This window comes from Choloepus didactylus, chromosome 3 (assembly GCF_015220235.1).
Source record: "Choloepus didactylus isolate mChoDid1 chromosome 3, mChoDid1.pri, whole genome shotgun sequence".
NCBI lineage: Eukaryota > Metazoa > Chordata > Mammalia > Pilosa > Megalonychidae > Choloepus > Choloepus didactylus.
This window is the reverse complement of record NC_051309.1, coordinates 122499571-122522591: the sequence shown is the minus strand read 5'-3', so window position 1 is coordinate 122522591 and position 23021 is coordinate 122499571. Positions and strand designations below refer to the sequence as shown.

The 23021-nt window shown below is 35.3% G+C and overlaps 1 protein-coding gene across 2 annotated transcripts in view; it reads right to left on the bottom strand.

The window, feature by feature from the left end:
* The window catches only part of AP1AR (adaptor related protein complex 1 associated regulatory protein), a 49706-nt gene that overhangs the window by 9782 nt on the left and 16903 nt on the right, over window positions 1–23021 (bottom strand). The window contains exons 2-6 of one of the 2 annotated variants that reach the window (XM_037830470.1): window positions 15300–15348; window positions 9772–9798; window positions 7893–7918; window positions 2241–2337; window positions 973–1071 (exon numbers count right to left, since the gene is read on the bottom strand). In XM_037830470.1, the coding sequence (XP_037686398.1) occupies window positions 973–1071; window positions 2241–2337; window positions 7893–7918; window positions 9772–9798; window positions 15300–15348 (298 nt within the window). The remainder of the gene's footprint in view (window positions 1–972; window positions 1072–2240; window positions 2338–7892; window positions 7919–9771; window positions 9799–15299; window positions 15349–23021) is intronic. The other variant, XM_037830471.1, reaches the window with a different exon arrangement.

The window sequence follows — 23021 nt, the reverse complement described above, 5'->3', positions numbered from 1 at the left end:
ATTATGTAAAAATAATGACCTATATTGTAACCAGGAAAAATACTTTTACTTCTTAGAAGGTGAGAGTTAATTTTAAACTTTTCCATTACTTAGAACTTAGTTTAAAAAAAAAAGACACTCTTCCATATAATTTAATTAATCTGCTGAAACACACACACACAAATGAGAGATAAAAGACACAGGTCACATAGAAATCACATAATATGATAAGCATGATTTTTCAGTTTCTCTTATAGTTACAATAATTATTATGTGACATGATCTTTGGACTACTGCAATTAACACTACACTGGATTTAAACTCTGATACCTACCTCCTAGGATTGTTGTGAGGAACAAACAAGGTAAAAATTGTAAATTACTTTGAGCTCCTGACATTTAGGGCTCAACTAATGTTTGTTACATTGCTGTCTGGCATTATGGTAATGTCATATTTGCACATGTCACGGTAAAATATGAAAATCTGCTGCCTTCCCTCATAATATGCCAAAGATTTCTCAAGGCTTTTCAAACTCTCAAGGATATAAGATGAGAAAAGAAACATATTCCTATGGGGCAAAACTGCCCCATGTGGTATAAAGTACAAAGAATTGTTTAAAAAAAAAAAAACTTGAAAAATTACATTAAAAAATGTTTGGAAGTTATAAAAGAAGTCTATTTCTGCAATGTTTTCTAAGACTATATTTATTTCTGCAAAAGAATACTGATTTTGGAAAACTAAAATTCATCTTTAAGTAAACAGGAATAAGCTTCTGCTAACCTAAAGCTAAACAGCATTCAATATCAAGTGAGTAAATTGATGTTATTTCTCACTGTAAAAGATTGACTAATTTGCCTTTATATCCCTGAGAATATATACATAAATGTTAAATAAGAGGCCCTTAAGTCTAGAAAGAAGAAGTCCCAACTAAGATTTGTCAGAAAAATAAGGAGAAAAGCAGCCCTAATATATGTTGGGGTCTTTTCCCCTCACCTCCAAGAGCTTTCGCTGCTTTGCTGCCCTGGCTGCTTCACGCTGTGCAGCGTATAAAGCTTCTTCTTCTAGTCTTAACTTCTCTTCTTGTAAGGCTAACTGTACATGAACAAAACAATAAGGATTAACAAAAATCAGAACCTGTCTAACTGCTCTAAAAATAAAATGTTTCTATGAAATAAAAATAAATTATTAAAAAGTAATTGATCTCTACAATGCATAACATAATTGAAATTTTATGATTGCTCATGTTTTAATTTATCTTTTTACAAAACAAATCAAACATATCAAACACTTCACAGAATTCTTTAAAAGCTGAACTATGAAGTAGGAGCATCTAACTTGTATAAATACAGAATTGTTTTTCTTAGAATATGTAATGATCTATATTCTCAAAAATTATATCAATACATACATCCCTGATAAGTTTAATGGTTTTGGGCCTCACAACTCCAAGGTCTCCAAAACTAAGGCCAATCATATCACTGTCTACTAAAGTGACTAATAAGCTTTCACAAAATTCATGACTCTCCATCTAATTAACATTGATGCATGCCTCCTTAATTTTATTATCAAGCTATTCAAAAATTACTTTCAAATTTAAATTCTTGTCATTCATAATAATGGCATACAAACTGCTTTAGTGATACTCTACTGTATGTCAAATCTAATTAAAAATCAAATTTCAACACAATTCTTTAGACTAATATTAGCATCTAGTGTGTAGTTTAAGTGAATGCTTTTGAAATCACTAAGCGGTACTAAACAGGCTATTTAAATGTATGATGGAATAAGACTAATTCCTTTTAGTTTAGAGAATAGAAAAACTTTAACTATAGGCCACTTCTGCAAACACATTAACATAAATATAACATTTATTATTTCTAAAAGTACTTGTTACACTTATAGAGAATGAAGAAGTTGACAAAAACACTTCAAAAAAAGCACTTACTGTGAAGCAGAGTAATTATTTTAAAAGTTGGTTTTGACCACAAAAATGCATGTTCTTGCCAGAAGCTCCTATGTGTGAATTAAGAAACTATTTTTTAAAGAATGTATCATCTTCATTTTTTTGATAGAAAATGACCTCTGATAAACTAAGCCAAACTAAAACACTGTAATTTGCCAGAATAATGTTCTTTTACTTTTAAATCATGTTCATCTGTATATATCTAAACACAGGTCCAATGACTATACACTTCTTTAATGACAAATCTTCCCTATAAACATGTGTTATAACATGTTTAAGCAACATAAAAGATTTTTACCTCTTTTTGAATTTTCATATCAAGATTTTTCTGTTTTTCAGCAATAGAATCATAATGCCTCTCTCTTAGGTCAACAATTTCTTCCTCAGTAAGAGGCCTAGAGAGAAAAAGGAGAAAAGAGGAAAAACTGATGAGTCTGAGTGCAAATAACACTCACAAAGCCAGTGAAATTCTGAAATTTCACTGTCAAAACTATATTAAAGTAACACTTCACACCCACTAAAGAGCTAATATTTTAAAAACAGAGAATAATAAGGGCTGGAGAGGATGCAGAGAAATAGGAACCCCCATACATTGTTGGTGGGAATGCAAAGTGATGCAAACTACTGTGAAAAACAGTTTGGTAGTTCCTCAAAAATTAAACAGAACTACCAATTCACCAGGCAACTCCACATTTAGGAATATATTCACAAGAATTAAGAACAGTTATTCGGACAGATACTTGTATACCAGTGTTCTTAGCAGCATTATGCACAATAACCAGAAAGTGGAAGCAACCCAAATGCCCATTAGCAGATGAATGGATAAACAAAATGTGGTATATACATACAATGGAATATTAGCCTTAAAAAGGAATGACCTTCTGATACATTCCACTACATAGATGAACCGTGAAGATATCACATTGAGTAAAATAAGTCAGACACAAAGGGACAGATACTGTATCACTCCACTTATACAAAATGGCTAGAATATTCAAAAACATAGAGACAGAGAGTACAGGTAACCAGGGACATGAGGGAGGGGGAATGGGGAGTTAATGCCTAATGGGTATAAGGTTTCTGTTTGGGATGATGGGAAAGTTCTGGTAATGGATGGTAGTGAGGGAAGCAAAACATTGTGAATGTGATTAATCCCACTGAATAGTATGCTTGGACATGGCTGAGATAGGAAAGTTTATGTTGTATACATGTTTCCATAATTTTTTTAAAAAAAGAAAGAAAAATTAAAGAGACAATGAGAATTATATGCAATATATGATCCTGGACTGTATCCAATAATGGAGGAGAAAAGGTCCAAAAGGGCATTACTGGAACATATGAAAAAACTGGAATACAAACTGAAAGCTTTGTATCAATGTTGAACTTGATAACTGTACTTAAGGTGGTTACATAAGTGAATATCCTTGTTTGCAGGAAACATACATGGAAGTATTATGTGTTCAAGGAGCATGATGTATATAACCTACACGCAAATGTTTAGAAAACAGAGAAGGTGGGGGGAGGGGGAGATGATGGATGGATGGATGGATGGATGGATGATGTAATGGTATAGCAAATGTGGCAAACTGTTGAAGTTGGTGAATCTGGGTATGGTATGGGGCCTATGTTGGAGTTCTCTGTATGGGTTTTGTATTATTTGTGCAGCTGTTCTATAAGTTTGAAGTTATCTCAAGGTAGAAAGCTTAAGAAAAAATGTACTAAAGTAATTTGAGGCTATGATTTCAACTGTTAGAGTAAAAAAGGATACATTTGCCTTATTCTGACATATAAGTCAAATCTATTATCAGAGTATTTTTTAGAACTACAACCACCTTTTAAGAAATGTGGACTCCATTTACCTTTACCCTGGCTCTACTTCAGCTGTCTAACTTACATGGACATATACTCCAGACCTCATCCTAGAATGTTCACCATAAAATATAAACTTTAGCACTCCATACTCCAATCTTAGTCTTTACACTATTCTGGGGCTCTTATACTCTCATTTCCAATACCCTACACTTCATCTTGCTCAATCACTCTGGGCTCGCCAAGCCCTTGATCCTCCCCTTTTATCACAGTTACCTATCCTGATCATCAGGGTTTACTTCACTTACAACTAATATGGACCTGAACTATTTTCTTACCAACACTCAACTTTCCTGCACTCCTGTCACTATGCCACGTTCACCCACTTCACTCACACTCCAACCTTGGATCATGTCCATAATTACTCCTTTCTCCTGAGGAATGCTAGAGAAAATCCAATATCAATTTGGCCCTCGGCCCCAAACAATAATCCTCTTACTTCTACACAGTCAATTCCCTCTCACATCCTACACTAACAAAATCTTCACAAACTCCTTAAGTTCCTCATTCAAACTCATTTCACTTCACTTTAAGAGAAAGGGAACATCAACCATGAACCCCCTCAGCTTCTTTTCACACACCCTTCTTATTAAGTATATCCTCACTAGTCTTTCCTTAACCTTATCTAAAGAGGTGTTCCTTTACATGTTCAAGGTCACCTACTTCACCTACACTCTTGATGTATTTATTACTGACACCTTCCTTCCACTACACGCATCCCACACCCCTGCATTCCAGAGAACGCTTTAGAACATTGCTATTCTAACATCTCTATTCATCTTCAACCTAGACTTTTTGTCTGCTTTTTCACCTCTCTCCCATGTGAAGGAAAGAAGGAGGAAGAAAGACAAGAAAGAAGACAGGAAGAGGGAAAATCCTTCATTTTACCTGTTTCTTCTCCTTCCTATTTTAGCTCAAATTCCTGAAATTAAATGTATAGTATCAAGAGTTGGCACATCCAGCACTTCCTATACGACAGGCTCTCCTCTAAGTGCTTTACATATATTAACTAATTTTAATTCTCACAACAACTCTTTAAAGTAGATATAGTGTTTATCCGTAGGAGGGAAAAGAGACTAAGAGAGATTAAGATTATGTCCAAGCAAGTCACATATAGTGTTGGGGAATGAATCTTATCTCCCACAAGACATATTTACTTCTTAATCCATACTCCTTACAAATGGGTGTGAACCCATTTATAAATAGGACCTTTCAGGATGTTATTATTAGTTAAGATTAGGCCAAATTGAATAAGGGTGGGCCCTAACCCAATATGGCTGAAGTCCTTATAATAAAGGAAATTGGACATAGAAGTAGAAAGCAGAAGCATCAGCTAGAGAATGAAGGAGATTGCCTGGAGACAGACATAGAGATGCAAGCCAAGGATTGCAGCAAGCCAGCACCATAACACTACAGATTCCAGGACAAAGCATGGCCTGTTGAAGGGCTTCTAGCCTCCAAAACCATGAGACAACTAATTCCTGTTGCTTAAGCCAACCACTGTGTGGTATCTGTCATAGCAGGCAAGGCAGAACTAAGACATGTAGTATGTGGCAAAGCCAGAATTTGAACCCAGGTAGACTAGCTCTCCTTGCTCTCAACTATTTACTATGCTTCTCTTACCTTCATGTTCTTACCTCCCATTCACTCATCAACTCACTGTAGTCTCTGTCTCTGCTCTCATCACTTTTGCCTCTCAAATAACTCTAACAAAGGTAATCAATGGCTTCTATATTGCCAGTTACAATCAACAATTTTAAATCCTTATCTTATTATCTCAGTGTCATGTGACACACTGGTGACCATTCCCTCCATCCCATCTTGTCTGTCAGTCTGTCTCTCTCTGTCTCCTCCCTTCATACCCCATGCTCTCCTACTACTTTCTGTCCACTGCTTCTAGATCATCTTCAGAGTCGTCTTCCAGGGCCTGCCTACTTCCAGACCACTGCCTTCTCTCCATGCTCCACCAGTCATCCTCCATCCCTCTTCCTGCATCCCACATTTTGACAACTACCATGGTTTTAAGTATCTATGTATAATGTCTCCTATGTATGTTCCTCTAGCTCTAAATTCTAGCTAGGGCTTTTATTTCCTTTTTTTTCTTCTTTAATTGAGGTATAATTTACTTTACATATATAATGTAAATGTATATTTACATTATACCTCAATAAAATACACAGAAATTAAGGATCCAGTTCATTAAGTTTTGACGATTCTATACACCCATGTAACTACCACCATTTCTATCACCTAACAAAGCTGCCTTGTGAACCTTTCCAGTCAATTTTCCACCCCTCAGGCCTCCCCCCTGCCCCTGCCCCAACCACTTTCTGATTTCTGTCACCATAACTTAGTTTTTGCCTGGTCTTTGACTTTATAAAAATAAATTATGCAGTATATATTTTGTGTGTGTCAGACTTCTTTCAATATAATGCCTGTGGGATTCACCCATGTTTTCTCTGTTTTTATTTTTTGTTTTTAATTCTTTTTTTCACCCATGTTTTTGCATGTGTCAATAGCACATTCCTTTTTATTTCTGAGAAGTGTTCCATTGTATGAATGCATTATAATTTATTTATCCATTCATCTACTGATAGACATTTCTAGTTTTTAGTTATTATGAATAAGGCTACTATAAACATTCTTGTACAGTCTTTTGAGGGTATGTGTTTTCATTTCTATTGGATAAATACTCAGAAGTAGAACTGCTGAGTCACGGGGTAGATGTAACCTTACAAAAAAGATCTCCAAACAGTTCTCCAAAGTAGTTATGATATTTTAATACTCTCATCAGGGGTGTGAGAATTTCAGTTGCTCCATATTATCATTAACATCTGGATTTGTCAGTCTCTTTTTTATATTAGCCAGTATAGTGGCTGTGAAAAGGTACCCCGTTGTGGTTTAATTTGCATTCCTCTGATGCATTCCTCTGATGCAAGTATTTCAAGTTTAGTTTCCAAATGCTAGTCAGTTCCACCCGGATGTATTAGAGATAGCAATTGCCTTCAAGATCAAAGTCGGAACTAATTAATATAGCATAAAAGGCTTTTTATGATCTGACTTCTCATCTACCTTATCTATTACTATTCATCTAAACTTCATACTCCATAAAGTATATAATGGCTGCCTGTCATTCTCCCCCACCCCCTAAAACACCATGCTGTTTTACATCTCCATTCTTTTGTTCATGCAATTCCTTCTGCCTGGGATGCCCTCCTCCTCTGCGTGAATAGTTACCACTAACCAGCCCTTCAAGGATCAATCCAGGTTTGTCACCTCCTTAAAGAAGTCTTCTTGGACACACCACCTCTTATACACTTTGGGCCAAGGGTCCCTGTTCTAGGTTTTCCTAGCATGCTTTACAATCACTATTTAATCACTTTTCCAATCTCATACTGAAATTAGTCATTTCTGGGATTGATCTCCCAGAACATGACGTTCTTCTAATACAGAGAATATGTCTGATTTTTTAGTTCCTAGTGCCTAGCACTGTGGCTGGCACATGGTAGTTGCTTAATAAATGTTTGCTAAACTAAAAAAACTAAGAAACATGGATTCAAACTATCAAGTATTATATGAAAATATTTTCTTGATATTAAGTACTTTCTTTTGAGTTAAAAATAGATGGGGCTTCTTTTTCAAGTAAAAAAACGTAGTTTTAAAAGAACATAAAGGGGCTGCTTAAATAAAATGTAATATCAAGGCTCTAGTTACTATTGAAAGGTATAAAAAGCTTCTGATTAGTAAAACAAGTTTTAGATTGCCATAAGGAAGGTAGAGGAGGATAATGGTAAAAATCTTAGAGGAAATATATTTATCAAAATTAAATGACTTTTAGAAAATTAAAAACATATAACAACTTAGGTTCAATAGGAAGCACATAGGCACTTATACACAATTATTTAATAACACAAACAATATTTTGAGATATTTATCATTTGTCTCAATTATATAGAAAGATGTAACTAAGATTGTAAATGCAAACAGTTAATGTCTCAAAGCAAGTAAACAATCCAGCCTGGAGTCTTTGCTTCTCAGAATTCAAACAGAAGCTTTTAAAAAAAAAAAAAAAAAGCCTTACCGATGACTGCTTCCTGGGCTTTCCCCCTGTACAAAAATTAAACAATTAAAGAAATTCCACTAGCTGAATTCTATTTAAAGCAAACCAATAAAATTTTCATTCAATAAAAAATATTTTCTACTTACCTTCTGCTATCATAGTAAAATGTTTTTTCATTATTAAAAGTTTTTTAAACAAAAAGCTTTAAAATTTTACTATTTCTCAAAGGCAAAATTTAGTTTATTATCTAGATTAATAATATAGCAACCATTTGCTGGATATTTCTTTTCATTTTTTCTAACAAAAACATACTATATACAAAATGAACTTCTGGAATTGGAATGGTACTAGACAACATATTCTCCATGTCCTCACCACTTATATTTTTCTTTCACAGGGTTATGAAATTACCTACATTTTTTTTTCTAAAGCAAACCATAACTATTTTCAAGACTGACTCAGGTTTACACATCTCTTACACAAGTAAGCAGTTCACATCTTAACGACAGAGTTAAAATATACGACTAAGTAATACCCAGAAATAAAATTCCAAGTGGTCTAAATGAATTTTAGGAAATAGCACAACAAAATAGGATGACTTTCAACAAAAACAAATGCCAAATGTAACACTAGAGAGAAAAATATTGGTTAGCAAAAACAAAAAAAAAAAACCTTGAGCAAACAAACAAAAAGCACTTTAGGAAAACACATGGAACCACATGATCAACTATATCAGAGGCTGGAAGAATTCTTTTACATTTAGTATTTGTCAGAAGCCTTGAAAATATGTCTAGTGTTTGCTTAAACTATTTTTAAAAAAGAGATGGAGATTAAAGTGACCTTTGGGAAGGGAAAGAAACTAGGATCTACGAAGAAAACTTCAGAATATATGGGAGAAATTTAGCTGAGGGAGCAAAAGGATAGGATCTTTTCCTAAATGTGTTCTACTAGATGATAATAAAATTTATATTATTTTCTTAAAAGGATTAATACCCAAATTAATTTGGGAAATGCTGAATTAAACATGTTTAAATAATTTTCTTTAACAATGATTCTCCCAAGAACATTTAATATGCTAATACACATTGCGAGTCTAGTATTTGGTACACATGATATAAAATGCTGGGCCAAAGAACAACTTAAGTTTTTAAAGGAAAGGCTTGATACATTTCCTCTTTCACTAGAAAACAAAAATGAAAAAAGGTCAAGTGTTTGCAATGATCCTCCACTTAGAGATGTTGAAGGTAGGTCTTAGGGAGGTTACTTTGCACAAACTCATACAATTAGTTTAGTGATAAAGTTGGAAATTAGCAAACAAACTAAAGCTCTTCTATTAAGAATATATACCACATTTCACTAAATCTAAGTTGCACTTTTTTCTGCCCATATTTTAAGACTTCTGTACTTGGAGTGTATCTTAAAATTGAATTTTAGATTTCAATGAAATGCAGAAATCGATATAAATAACCGTTAAAAGAGGTAAGTTCAAGTCAGAAATTGATTGTATAAATTCAACCCTCAGAAATCCATGAAAAATATAATAAAAGAAAGGGTTTACTCTGGATTGCTGAGATATTTTACTTACATGATAGCAAAAGGTTAGAAATGATCCCTTTTTGAAGTTCCTCAAGTTCTACACCTGTTACATATTATTTCTATAATCTAATGTTATTTATACCATACTAGAAAATTCTGGATTTGTTAATATAAATTAGTAAAAGAAGGAAATGACAAAAAAAGGACTGAAAAGTAATTTTACATACCAAAACAATAAAAATTACAAAACTAAAAAAATTTTAAATTAAATTAAAATTTAGAAAGTATAATTAAGGATTAGAACTAATGAGATGATTAATGAGAACAACAAATATGGGTTTTGTGCTATTATGGAAATACTTACCTCATCACTTTCTACTAGATTCTCAAACTGAAAGAACAAGAAAACAAGTGTTAGGAGGGATGGTTGTCTAAGGCATATAGCTTAAAAGAAATTATAAGTCACTTTCACCTTAAAAATAATATACTACTATATTTGTAAGATATTGAAAGCCAAATGCCTTTTTTTTTTCCTTTTTAAATTTTATTGGGATTGTTCAGATACCATACAATCATCCAAAGATCCAAAGTGCACAATCAGTTGCCCCTGGTACCCTCATACAGCTGTGCATCCATCACCACACTTAATTTTTGTTTAATTTTTAGAAACTTTTCATTACTCCAGACAAGAAATAAAGTGAAAGATGAAAAAAGAAAAAAAAAAGGAAACTCGAATCCTCCCATATCTGTAACCAACCACCCTCAATTGTTGACTTGTAGTGTTGGTATAGTACATTTGTTACTGTTTATGAAAGAACATTGAGATACTACTAACTGTAGTATATAGTTTGCAATAGGTATATATTTCTTCCCTATATGCCCCTCTATTATTAACTTCTAACTGTATTGTCATACATTTGTTCTGGTTCATGGAAGAGATTTTTAATATTTGTATAGCTAATCATGGACATTGCCCACCATAGGATTCAGTTTTATACATTCCCATCTTTTGACCTCCAACTTTCCTTCTGGTGACATATATGACTCTGAGCTTCCCCTTTCCACCTCATTCATGCACCATTCGGCACTGTTAGTTATTCTCACATCTTGCTACCAACACCTCTGTTCATTTCCAAACATTTAAATTCATCCTAGTTGAACATTCTGCTCATACTAAGAAACCGCTCCCCATTCTTAAGCCTCATCCTATATCTTGGTACCTTATATTTCATGTCTATGAGTTTACATATTATAATTAGTTCCTATCAGTGAGACCCTGCAATATTTGTCCTTATGTGTCTGGCTTATTTCACTCAGTATATTGCCCTCAAGGTTTTGTCATCAACCCATTTTTTTTTTAAGATGGTTTTGTTCACACACTATACATTCCATCCTAAGTAAACAATCGATGGTTCTCTGTATGGTCACATATTTATGTGTTCAGCACCTTCACCACTATCTACATAAGGGCATCTACATTTCTTCCACAAGGCCGGAGGGAGAGTCAAAGAAGGTGGAGAGGAAAAAGAAAGAGGAAAAAAAAATGACAGCTAGGAAGCAGCAAAAGGAAAAATAACTTTAAATCAAAGTAGAGTAAAGAGTCAGACAACACTACCAATGTCAAGTTTCTAACATGCCTCCCCTATCCCCGCTCTTACCTGCATTTACCTTGGTATATAGCCTTTGTTACATTAAAGGAAGCATAATACAATGATTCTGTTAGTTACAGTCTCTAGTTTACAATGATTGCATCCCTCCCCCAATGCCTCCCCATTTTTAACACCTTGCAAGGTTAACATTTGCTTGTTCTCCTTCGTAAAAGAACATATTTGTACTTTTCATCACAATTGTTGGACACTCTAGATTACACCGAGTTACACAGTCCCAGTCTTTATCTTTCCTCCTTTCTCCTGGTGTCTCACATTCTCTCAACCTTCCTCTCTCAACCGTATTCATAGTTATCTTTCTTCAGTGTACTTACATTGCTGTGCTACCATCTCCCAAAACTGTGTTCCAAACCACACACTCCTGTCTTCTCCTATCACTCTGTAGCGCTCCCTTTAGTATTTCCTGTAGGGCGGGTGTCTTGTTCACAAAGTCTCTCATTGTCTGTCGGAAAATATTTTGAGCTCTCCTTCATATTTGAAGGACAGCTTTGCTGGATATAGGATTCTTGGTTGGTGGTTTTTCTCTTTCAGTATCTTAAATATATTACAACACTTCCTTCTTGCCTCCATGGTTTCTGCTGAAAGATCCGCACATAGTTTTATTAAGCTTCCTTTGTATGTGATGGATTGCTTTTCTCTTGCTGCTTTCAGGATTCTCTCTTTGTCTTTGACATTTGATAATCTGATTATTAAGTGTCTTGGCATAGGCCTATTCAGACCTATTCTGTTTGGAGTATGCTGGTGCTTGTTGGATCTGTAATTTTACGTCTTTCGTAAGAGATGGTAAATTTTCATTAATTATTTCCTCTATTATTGCTTTCTGCACCTTTCCCTTCCCTTCTCCTTCTGGACACAATGATATGTACATTCTTGTACTTTGTTTAATCCTTAAGTTCCTGGAGATGGTGCTTATATTTTTTCATTCTTTTCTCCATCTGCTCCTTTGCGTGTAGGCTTTCAGGTGTTCCGTTCTCCAGTTCCTGAGTGTTTTCTTCTGCCTCTTGAGATCTGCTGTTGTATGTTTCCATTGTGTCTTTCATCTCTTGTGTTGTGCCTTTCATTTCCATAGATTCTACTAGTTGTTTTTTTGAACTTTCAATTTCTGCCTTATGTATGCCCAGTGTTTTCTTTACAGCCTCTCTCTTTGCGAAATCTTCTTTAAACGTTTTGAATTGATTTAGCATTAGTTGTTTAAATTCCTGTATCTCAGTTGAAGTGTACGTTTCTCCCTTTCACTGGGCCATAACTTCGTTTTTCTTAGTGTAGGTTGTAGTTTTCTGTTGTCTAGGCATTTGACCTCCCAGGCCACCCCAATCAGGTTTTCCCAGACGAGAACAGGCTCAGGTCACAGAAGGAGGAAATACTCAGTATCCGGTTTCCCTGATGATTTTTCTTAGAGGGCTGACACACCTGTGCTTTTCTGCCCAGCAGGTGCACCTGTCAGCCTGTCACTGGCTGGTGTAAGAGGGTGTGGCCTGTGGTTCTCCTCCCCCAGGCTTTGGGGTCTGGTTTAGGTAAGGCAGACAGTAGAGCTGGGTCCCTCCCTTTCCTCTTGGGAAGCTATGCCCACCCCAGAGAAGTCATTTGCATATCAAAAAGTTCTTTGTTTCTCTGACTCTGCTGATCAAAGTGTTTTGATTTTAAAATGGCTGAGGCTTTCTTTACTGCAAAGCGCTTCGGGCTGAAAATGGCTGAGGTTTTCTCCACAGAGAAAGAAAGGGACAGAAAGCTCCCAGATTCACCAGTCAGCCAGAGATAGCACCCAATTCTCTGGGCTCCCCATCCTGAGACAGATATGTCCTCCGACTCTCCCAAGGTCAATTGTCACCAAAAGCCTCTGTGTGCTTCTTGGGGATTCACTGTCTGTATTGAGTGGTTAATATTAAAACCCCAGTTGGATCTGGGCTGAGGTCCACTTGCTTGTTTGGAGAGTGCTGCTTTCTAGCACCGTGAGGTTTCTGTGAGGGAGGGGCTCTTGGCTCTCAGTTCTCAGTGTGGGTCCACAGTTTTTACTTACTGATTTCATGCTGTGATCTCGGGCATTCCTCCCAATTCAGGTTGGTGGATGATGAGTGGACAGTCACATTTGTCTCCCCGCAGTTATTCCAGGTTATTTACTAGTTTTTTGGTCATTTATGAATTGTTCCTGGGGGGGGGGGCTAACAGTCTTCTACTCCTCTCTATGCTGCCATCTTAGCCCAAATGCCTTTTCATACATCAGCCATTCAATATATTCAACAATCCTACAACATACCATTCCTATTTATGACTTTCCATGAAAAATGAAAAGAATTAGTGACTTTCCATATAATCAGAAACTTAAAACTAATAAAAACTTACACCTGAATTGAATATTTCACACCAGAATTTAAAATTCACAGTTCCAGAACCTTCCATTTCCCTAGGGTTCAGAACAAACTACACAATCTAAAGTATAAACAGCAAGATTTTTTAAAAAAATTCAATCTTGAAAGCCAACTCTGATTTAAGAGGCTACCTGCATTACTGTTTTAGGACAGATTCTGAGGTGTTATCTAGGCTGCATGAAAGAATTGCTTGATCCCTTAAATAGCAAAGTCATTTGATATATATTTACCAAATTTTTGACCTAGACCAGTGGTTAATAATTGTGGTTGATATGAATATCATGGATAAGTAGGACAGCTATAACTAAATTCTATTGCTAATATCCTATTTCTGATACTAGAAAATATATTTTTGCTTTCATAACAAACACTAGTGGAGTTAAAATACAATCTTTCTGAGAAATGACAGGTACCTAGATTTCTGTTAAATATCACTTCTTAAGCAGGCAAATTGATAAATGTTAGAAAATTAATATTTCTTATGTTACGTTGCCATAATAAAGAACAAGATGTGAACACTGCTTTGGTGGTTCTTAAATAAATTATAGAGCAAAGTAGAAATAAAACATGTGGCAATCATTTGTGCTGTTCAACAAATATTTTCAGTTTTTTGCCTTGATGCAGGATGGGATTACACTTCTCCTCACCTTGAAATTAGTCAGATAAGACTAGATGAGAAACTAGGACTAGAAAGTTAGCCAAATAAGAATTTCTCTAAGTGTTTATTTATTCATATATTCATTCATCTAACTATTTACTGAAAATCTGCTAAATGGTAGCTTGCTAACCCAAAAAAACAACGTCTTGCTAGAGATAGGAATGTAAATTAATTTAATCATAATGTGATAGATACCATTACATCAAATGATCAAATGAAAGTCATTACTATTAAATCACATTATTAAAATATCTGTATTTAAATATAAATAATTTGACAAATATCCACTTGAAGGAAAGGAAAAGTGTTTTATTATTAATATTGTGTTGTTTAAAGATCTAGAGAAAAACAACGAATTCAAAAAGTTAAGAAAAGACAAGATTCTAAAGAAATGACTTAAAACTATTTAAAATTACATATTATCTTAAACTTGATTTTTGTGGTAGTGATTTGTAATTTTTTAAAAAAACCAATTCCTGGTTTACATGTTTCCTTATTTAATATAGAAGGCAGTGAAATACAGTGTTCATACTTTGGGGCCAGGCAGTTTGAAACAAGAATTTAGGTTCTGCCACTTACAGGTTGTTGTAACATAGCCACATTTTTTCACCTAAGTGTGATTTCTCATCCATAAAATGGGAAACCTATTTCATATTGCTGGTAGTAAGAGTTAAGTGCAATAACATCCATAAACTTATGGTGGAATGGCTGGTACACAGTAGGGACTGAGTAAATAGTAGCTACTATTATTATGTTTTTCATAGGAAGAAAAAGTGACTCAGTGATTCTATTGGGAGTTGCTTAAAATCAACTTGCTGCTTTGATACTACTATACCTCTCTGCAAGGGCAGGCAAGCCATCTGTCTCTAGAATCAATGCCTTAGTGAGCCACTATTACTATTAGGGGAATACCCTCTCCCTCAGTTGTGTAGGGTGAAAAAACAAAAACAAAAAACTCAAGTAGAAATACCAATTCTCTTAGAAAAACAGGATCTTAAATTTTATGCAAACTTCTCCCTACCCACTCCTCTCCTCTCCCACCCACTGCCCTAATGCTTTCCTTTTTCAATAGCATCAAGAATACTGAACTGCAACAGTCCATATTAAATTTAGGTCCAGCTCCTTCCCACTTCATAAAAAAAAATCCCTTCTGACCTCCTGAAGGTACTTTTAATCCAATCAAATTCATGGCTGTACTTACCTCTATAGTTAAGTGCTCACCTCTTGAGCATGTTCTAAAATACTTGGACCTAGGAAGAAAAGCAGAGAAAAACACCAACATTAAAAATCACAATCAACCATAAAACAGAATTAACATAGTGGCATAAATATATTTACTTAAGAGCAACTTTTAATTCTCTAACATATAATATCTTATATTTATAAAACAAACTACCAAATTTATCTGTGAATATAAAGAATCCTGATTCATAAACTTATAAATATGAGTTTAAAATAGTGTTTAGTCAAACAATATTTCTTTATATTGGTATTAATATATACTAAACTTGTAATAATTAATTTACTATATTCATTATGTAGACTAGAATTGAATTTTCAGTTTATCCCATTACTTTCAGTGCATCAAGAAAAGTATCTAGTTAAAATACTGATACGTTAATGCATCGAAGAGAATGCTCCCAATTTTGTTAAACGTACACAAAAGAATAAAAATCTGAAAGGATATATGCCAATATGTTAAGAGTGGTTATCTCTGGAAGGATCATATATCCTTATATAAAGCTTGGTGCTTATTCTTCTCTCCCCATATAAGACACCGGGAGGGGCCGGGAGGGGCCGGGAGGGGAGGGGAGGGGAGGGGAGGGAGGAGGAAGGAAAGAAAAAGAAAAACAATGCATATACACATCACCCAGATGACTCATTACATTATCTTTTCTAACCAAGGCCAAATGTTAACTTTAATATCCATTCGTTTCTGCTCCTACTAGTGAAACTTACACATAGTTAAATAAGTACCTTCTTTTACTATATCTGCTCCAAGATATGTCCACACTCTAACTACTACAGAATCAAAGTTGGTATAGGACAGAGCCACTAAAACTCCTTTACCACAGAATGTACCAGGAGATTATACTTTCACCCATAATATGGTCCCTATGTTATAGCTGCCAAAATTGATGGAGAAGAGGACTCCTCTCTCTCCATGCGGATCTAAAACACACTGTCGTTCCTAACGTGTCATAATTCATGGAGCAACAACTCCCCCCTTTAGGGACAGGGAGAATCCTGAGATTACAACACATCAGAATGCTTTGTGAGTTATATACATGTGTGGGGAAGAGGACGAAGGGGAACAGATTTAGTGAAAGGGAATGCCATATTATCATATGACTGAAGAATAAAAACAACAGTGAAATTATAGGTGCTATTTTTTCTGCCCTCATCTATTTGCTGACATATACAAATGAGTTTTACTACCCATTAAAAGATCACCAGTAAAAAGCAGAGGATTTGGTATTGCCATTCCAGAGATTATTTAATAATTCATGGAACATTGCCAGTAAACACAACACCCTTAATTCCCTAATCATCTAGTGCCCCCGCTCTCTCTTCTCTTCCCCATTTCTCAAACAAAACCAAAAATGAGTTGAACCTTCCAGTAAGCACTGTGTCCTGGCCTTATGACTCTTGCTTAAAGTACTGTATGCTTCTTTCCCTGCAAGTATCTCTGTTCCCGAATGAAGAATCTGCCTCTGATTAATCCATTTCTCCTTCCTGGCTTACTAAACAGTATAACTGAATAATAAAATAAAGTTCAATAATACAAAGTAAAGTGCCTCAATATAAGCATCAGTATGACTTCAATGCTGAAGCAAAGCCTAAAGCTAAGTACAATGTCCAAATCAAGGGACATGATTTTTGCACCATATGTATATCAGACAACAGAACACTGTGTTCTATTCCAATATACATAGGTATATAGATAATTTTGGTAGAAGCCCAAAAATAATGTCAGTTCCAAATGTTTCCCTTTTCCTGGGAGCTGTCCCCCCTATCCACATCTAGCTACAGTGGGGACAATCATGTTCTTGTGTGGCTCTGACTTTCTGAATATCCAACCAAGCAAAACCACAGCCATCCCCCAGACCACATTTGATTGGTTCGAAGTTATATAGAAACTGAGCAGAAGGTGCCAATACCTTCCTGACAGCTCTTTGGAGCTGCTAAGACTATGCTTCCTGACAGTCTCCCTGAAGTCAACAGAAAGGATGCCCTAACAGCACTGAAGTCATTCCTAAAGGACCAGATGCATCCCTACCCTGCCCATGATTTGCTTATTACTTGAGAAATCGACTATCCTTATAATAAATTCCCCCTTTTCCCTAAAATATTTTGATTTGGGTTACTGTTCTTTTAACCAAAGTTCTAACTAATAAACATGAGTCTAAGTGACATAATAGTAAAACAGCAAATTAAGAAATAGCAATAAACAATTAAAATCAAGAATTAAAATGGAAGGTAAACAGAAAAGCAAAAGAAACTTGGAAGAAATCCATCCTTTTAAGACAGATTAGATTGAGACCTTATTATTCACAAAAGGCATATACTGACTCTGACAACCATTAATACTAAGACTATAATTGACAAATTAAAGTAAATATTGAATTTGGCAAACTCAGGGGCAACATTTTTATCAGAGGAGCTTTATCCTGGGATTTATCAGAAAAAAAAAAAGGAAAGAAATATTGTGATATATATTTTTGAAGTAATTAGAAAGCTGTTTGAAAGTTCCTTCAGATTTCAGAGAATTCTCTATTATTTAAGCAGTAAGGAAGAGAATTAAAACTAAAATCTTTCCATATGATTGAAGCTTAAAAGCCTAAATAATTTGGAATATGCTTTTTTCAGCGTTTCCTGTTAAAAACTGTCCTGATGTTTGAAATTTTATACTTCACCTCTGTGTTTGTTCTAGAGTAAGGCTCTTGGCAATCACTTCACTACTTATTCTTAGGTAAAGATAAAAACACAGGTCAAGGGTAAGCAGAGTAATTGGGGAGAGGAAAGGAGACATACTTAACTGTTAAAAGTGGCCTCAAGTTTGTACATTTTTATTTCATAAATATCAAGTGCCTATTAAGTGCCTGGCACCATTCTAGGTGCTGGCAATACAACTGAAATAAAACAGATAAAGGGTCTGCCATGTTGTAGCAAACACTTTTGGGGATGAAAGACAATAAACACATAGATAAATGCATGGTGGGAAGTTCCATGAAGAAAAATACTTCACATTAAGTAAGTGAGGACAGTAACTGGGGGAAAGAGGTTATTTTATTAGGGTGGTCGGGAATGGCCTTTCTGTTAAAGTAAAATTGGAACAAAGACCCCAGGGATATGAGGAAGTGAGCCAGACAGATAATTGGGAGAAAAGCAATTTAATCAGAGAAAAGGCAAATGAAAAGATCTGGGGCAAAATTGTGCTTGACATATTATTCTAAGAAAAGCAAGTGGGGCAGAAATGGCTGGAGTGGAGACAGAGAAGGGGAGATGAGGCCTGAGAGGTAGCTAGAATCAGACCACAGGCCTTTGAAGGCCATGGGAAGGAGTCTGGATTTTTTTTTCAATTAGATGAAAAGTCATAGGAGAGATTCTGCTTTTACTTTCATTGTTTTTTTAATCACGAAAAACTTCAAATAGAGAAAATAACATTAACCTCTTTGTACCCATCATCCAGCTTAAAATTTTGTCATTTCCCAATCTTGTTTCGTTTATCAACTACCCCTCAACTTTTGTTTGGTTTTAACAGAGTATCTTACTGCAAATCCCAGTCATGTTATCTTACCCTTACCTTAATTTGCATCTCTGCTTGTTGAGAACCTTTTTTAAAAAAATATAACCACCATGTTATCATCCTAATAAAATTAAAAATTATTCGCTATATCATCTAATACCCTGCCATTATTTTCAATTTCCCTTATTATATTTCTATATTTGATTTGCTCAAATCAGAATTCAATGTCTACAGACTGCATCTGCTTGTTAGGCTTCTTAAACCTCCGTTAGCCCATAAAAGCCCTCCTTCTGGTACCCTCTCCTTTTCTCATACCATTAATTTGTTGGAAAAATCATGACTTTTGTCCTGCAGAAATTGTCACATTCTAGATTTGGCTTATTTTTTTCCTCTTGGTGTTGCTTAATCTTTTCCCTCTATTTCTTGTATTTCCTGTAAACTGCTAATTTGAGAGTAATATGAATGTGGAGATACTTCCTTCATGATACATATTTATCAATGTTATCAAGTAGATATTAAGACATCATCTTTTATCAAGTGTAAAATCAGTCTCATCAAGAATACTCTGAAACTACAATTATTTATGCTTCTCTACATGTTATTTTTCATAGCTGTTAACAATCATACTAAAATGACTTAAAAAAGAGATAACTAAAAAATTCTCACAACTTCTAAATTGGCACTGTTTCTTTGTATTCTCCTGTATAATTGACATTAATGTAAAACAGGAGAGTATTGCCTGTATCTCCTGTTTGACACTATAAATAAATGATGAAGAACTACAGTAAATTGTTCCAAAGTCTATTAAAGATTAGAAGCTTCCCAAGACTCTTTTTTTTCTGAACAAAAGATTGGAAAGGTTACAAATCAGATGACTAGCAAAAACTATTTACAAGGAAGATGATGGACAGATAGTTTTAAATTAGTATCAAATCTTTCAGTGGAGGCCTAACCATTCTAATTTCAAGGGATGGCCCAACAATAGATTTTCTAGTTAAGGATAACACAAATGAATAATACCAGCATTTACATAGGTGGTAATAGTAAAATAACAATATTTACTATTCATGAAGTCCCTCCCTTACTAAAGCAAATTTAGAAAGAATGGATGTTCGGAAATTAATTTTATGCCTTGGAAGAGAAAAGACAAATCTTTCTGCTAAACATGTTGAAGACACAAAACATGGGTTAGAAAAAAGATCTTTGCCCTTTAAGAGCTGCCTGATTTAGGAAGGAACTTTAGAGGTCTCTTAGTTCTTTTTCATTCATTCTCTACAATCTCTGTGTGCAGCATCTGCAATTGTTGACTACACTCTTCTCTTGGAAACTTTGGTCACTTATGCTTCTATGCCATTGAACCTTCTCATTTTTATTACTTCCCTGAGTTATTGAATGACAGGCATATTGTTTGGTAGGCACAGCTGGGAATTTAAAATACAAAGGTGAATAAAAATTGACCCATGCATGCAAGAGCATATGGTCTAACAGGTTATACAGACAGATAAATTAACTACTACTGTGTACTGACAGAAATATGTTCAAATGAGAGGCATCAAAAATCAGCTTAAGGAAGAGGAACGTGCCAGGGCCCCAACGAGGGTAAAGCGGTGTTTCAGGAAGCAGCGAGTACCAAAGGCAAGAGGGAGGGAAAAGAACATGATTTACTTAAGGAACTGCATTCATCAATTCTGTCAACAAGTATTTAGTGAACATCTACAACGTATCAGGCACTGAACTAGGAGCTGGGCATTCAATGGTAAACAAAAGTGGGCAGGGAGTCCTTCCTTTCTATTGAGAGCAGAAAGCAGACATTAACCAAATAATTACACTATTACAGGTATAATCATAACCTTAGGAATTGTTCAGAAGAAAAGCAAAATGGTTCCTTGATGGTGTGCAGACATTCACTGGAGGGTAGTAGGTAGTTTGGGAAGACTTTCTGTGGGAAAATCTTGAGCTGTATCTAAAAAATGAGTGAGTAGGAGTTATCTTAAAGAGGAGAAATTGATTCGAAGAAGAGTGGGACATAAGGAGAGGCAAAAAAGGTAGGTAAGGAACAGATAATGCAGAGTCTTGTAAGCTATATCAAAGATTTCAGTCTTTATCCTAAAAGCAATGGTAAATCACTGAAAAATTTTAAGCCACGTTTGTATCACAGATTTGCATTGAAGATCACTTTGACTCTAGACACAGTATAAAAAACTGAAAAAAACTGGAAAAGATCAGGAACGGATATGGGTAGATCAGTCAACAAATATTTATTGAGTGACTATGTGGCAAGCACTGTCGGTGAATTGGAGATAAAGGAATGAACAAATAAAAATCCTTGACCTCATGGAATTTACACTCTATTAAGGGGGAACTGACAATAGACAAATATCCAGTCTACAAAATCACAGAATGAAAAGCTCTATGAAGGAAAATAAAGTAGTGTCAGAGAATGGTGAATGAGGAAGAGTACTATTTTAGCTCAGGGTATTGGAAATCTAAGCAAGAAATGATGCCAGCTTGGACTAAGGTGGTGACAACTTGGGTTAACTCCTAAATAGTTTGGAGGCAAAAAAAAAAAAAAAAAAAAAAAAAGTCATCTAGTCTTAGACTAGACTGTAAATGAGAGATCACGGGGAGCAGTGTCAAGAGATTACTTCTAAATTAGTGGCTATATGCATGCCATTCATTAAGGTGAGTACAGTGTGAGAAGATAAGAACTGTGCTGGATTGAATCTATTATGTACCCCACAAAGGAAGTGTTCTTTTAATCCAGTCTTGTGGGTACAGGCTTATTGTGGGTAGGATCTTTTGATTAGATTGTTTCCATGGAGATGTGACCCCACCCAGTCAAGGTAGATCTTGATTAGTTTACTGGAGTCCTTAAGAGAGCTCAGAGCTGACACAGACCCAAATGCTTGGAGAAACTGAGAGAGACGCTTAGGGAGAAAATGCTCAGAAACATTTTGGAGACAGCCGTTGAACCCAGAACCGGGAGAGAAGCAAAGAGATGAAATCCAGATTTGCCCCTGGTAAGCTGAGAGAGGACCCCCAGATACTTAGAGAGAAATAAGCAAGGATGCACAGGAGCTAAGAGAAAGAAGCTAAAACAGAAGCCCAGAGACATTTTGGAGAAAGTCAAAGAAACCAGAAGCTAATCTCAGGAGAGGCCCAGCAGACTCACATGTGCCTCCCCATGTGACAGAGGAATACCAGACGCCATCAGCCTTTCTTCAGTGAGGTAACCTCTTGTTGATGTCTTAGTTCAGACATTTCTATGGCCTAAATAAGTAACCTAATAAATATACTTTATAAAGCCAATCCATTTCTGGCATTTTGCATTTTGGCAGCTTTAGCAAACCAGAACAAGGACTTAATAAGCTTTGAAGTAAGCCAACATTTAATTACTGAGATGAAAATGAATATGAATAGGGGACAGGGAAGAAGCACCCAGGGAGGTAGATGGAAAATACAGACAGTGTGAAATCATGGGAGTTAAGGAAGAAGACAGCAGCATCAAATGCTAAGCGATCAAGTACAAAGATTAATATTGCCCACTGGATATTTTTTTATTTTAAATTTTTTTTTATTTCCTTACTGTGAAATATAGCACATATCCCAAAAAAATAATATCTTTCAAAGTATGATTTAACAAGTAATTATATAGGAAATTTCCAAAGTTGTTAAGAGTTACAGTACCATAATTTCAGTTATTTCCTTATTGTGAAATACTATATATATATATATATATATATATATATATATATATATATATATAAAGGTATGTTCCGGTTTGCTAATGCCACTCTTATGTAAAATACCAGAAATGGATTGGCTTTTATAAAGGGGGTTTATTTGGTCACAAAGTACAGTCTTAAGACCATAAAGTGTACAAAGTAAGGCATCAAAAAACAGGATACCTTCACTGAATGATGGCCATTGGCATCTGGGAAAACCTCTGTTAGTTTGGAAGGCATGTGGCTGGCATCCACTTGCCCCCAGGTTGCGTTTCAAAATGTCATTCTCCAAAATGTTGCTCTTGGGGCATTTTGCCCTCTCTTAGCTGCAGCTCCTCTCCAAAATGTCACTCTCAGTTGCTCTCCAAAATGTCACCCCTAGCTGCTCTGCGTCTGGGCATGTGTGGCTTTTTAAAGTACTCCAGTGATCCAATGAAGACCCACCCTG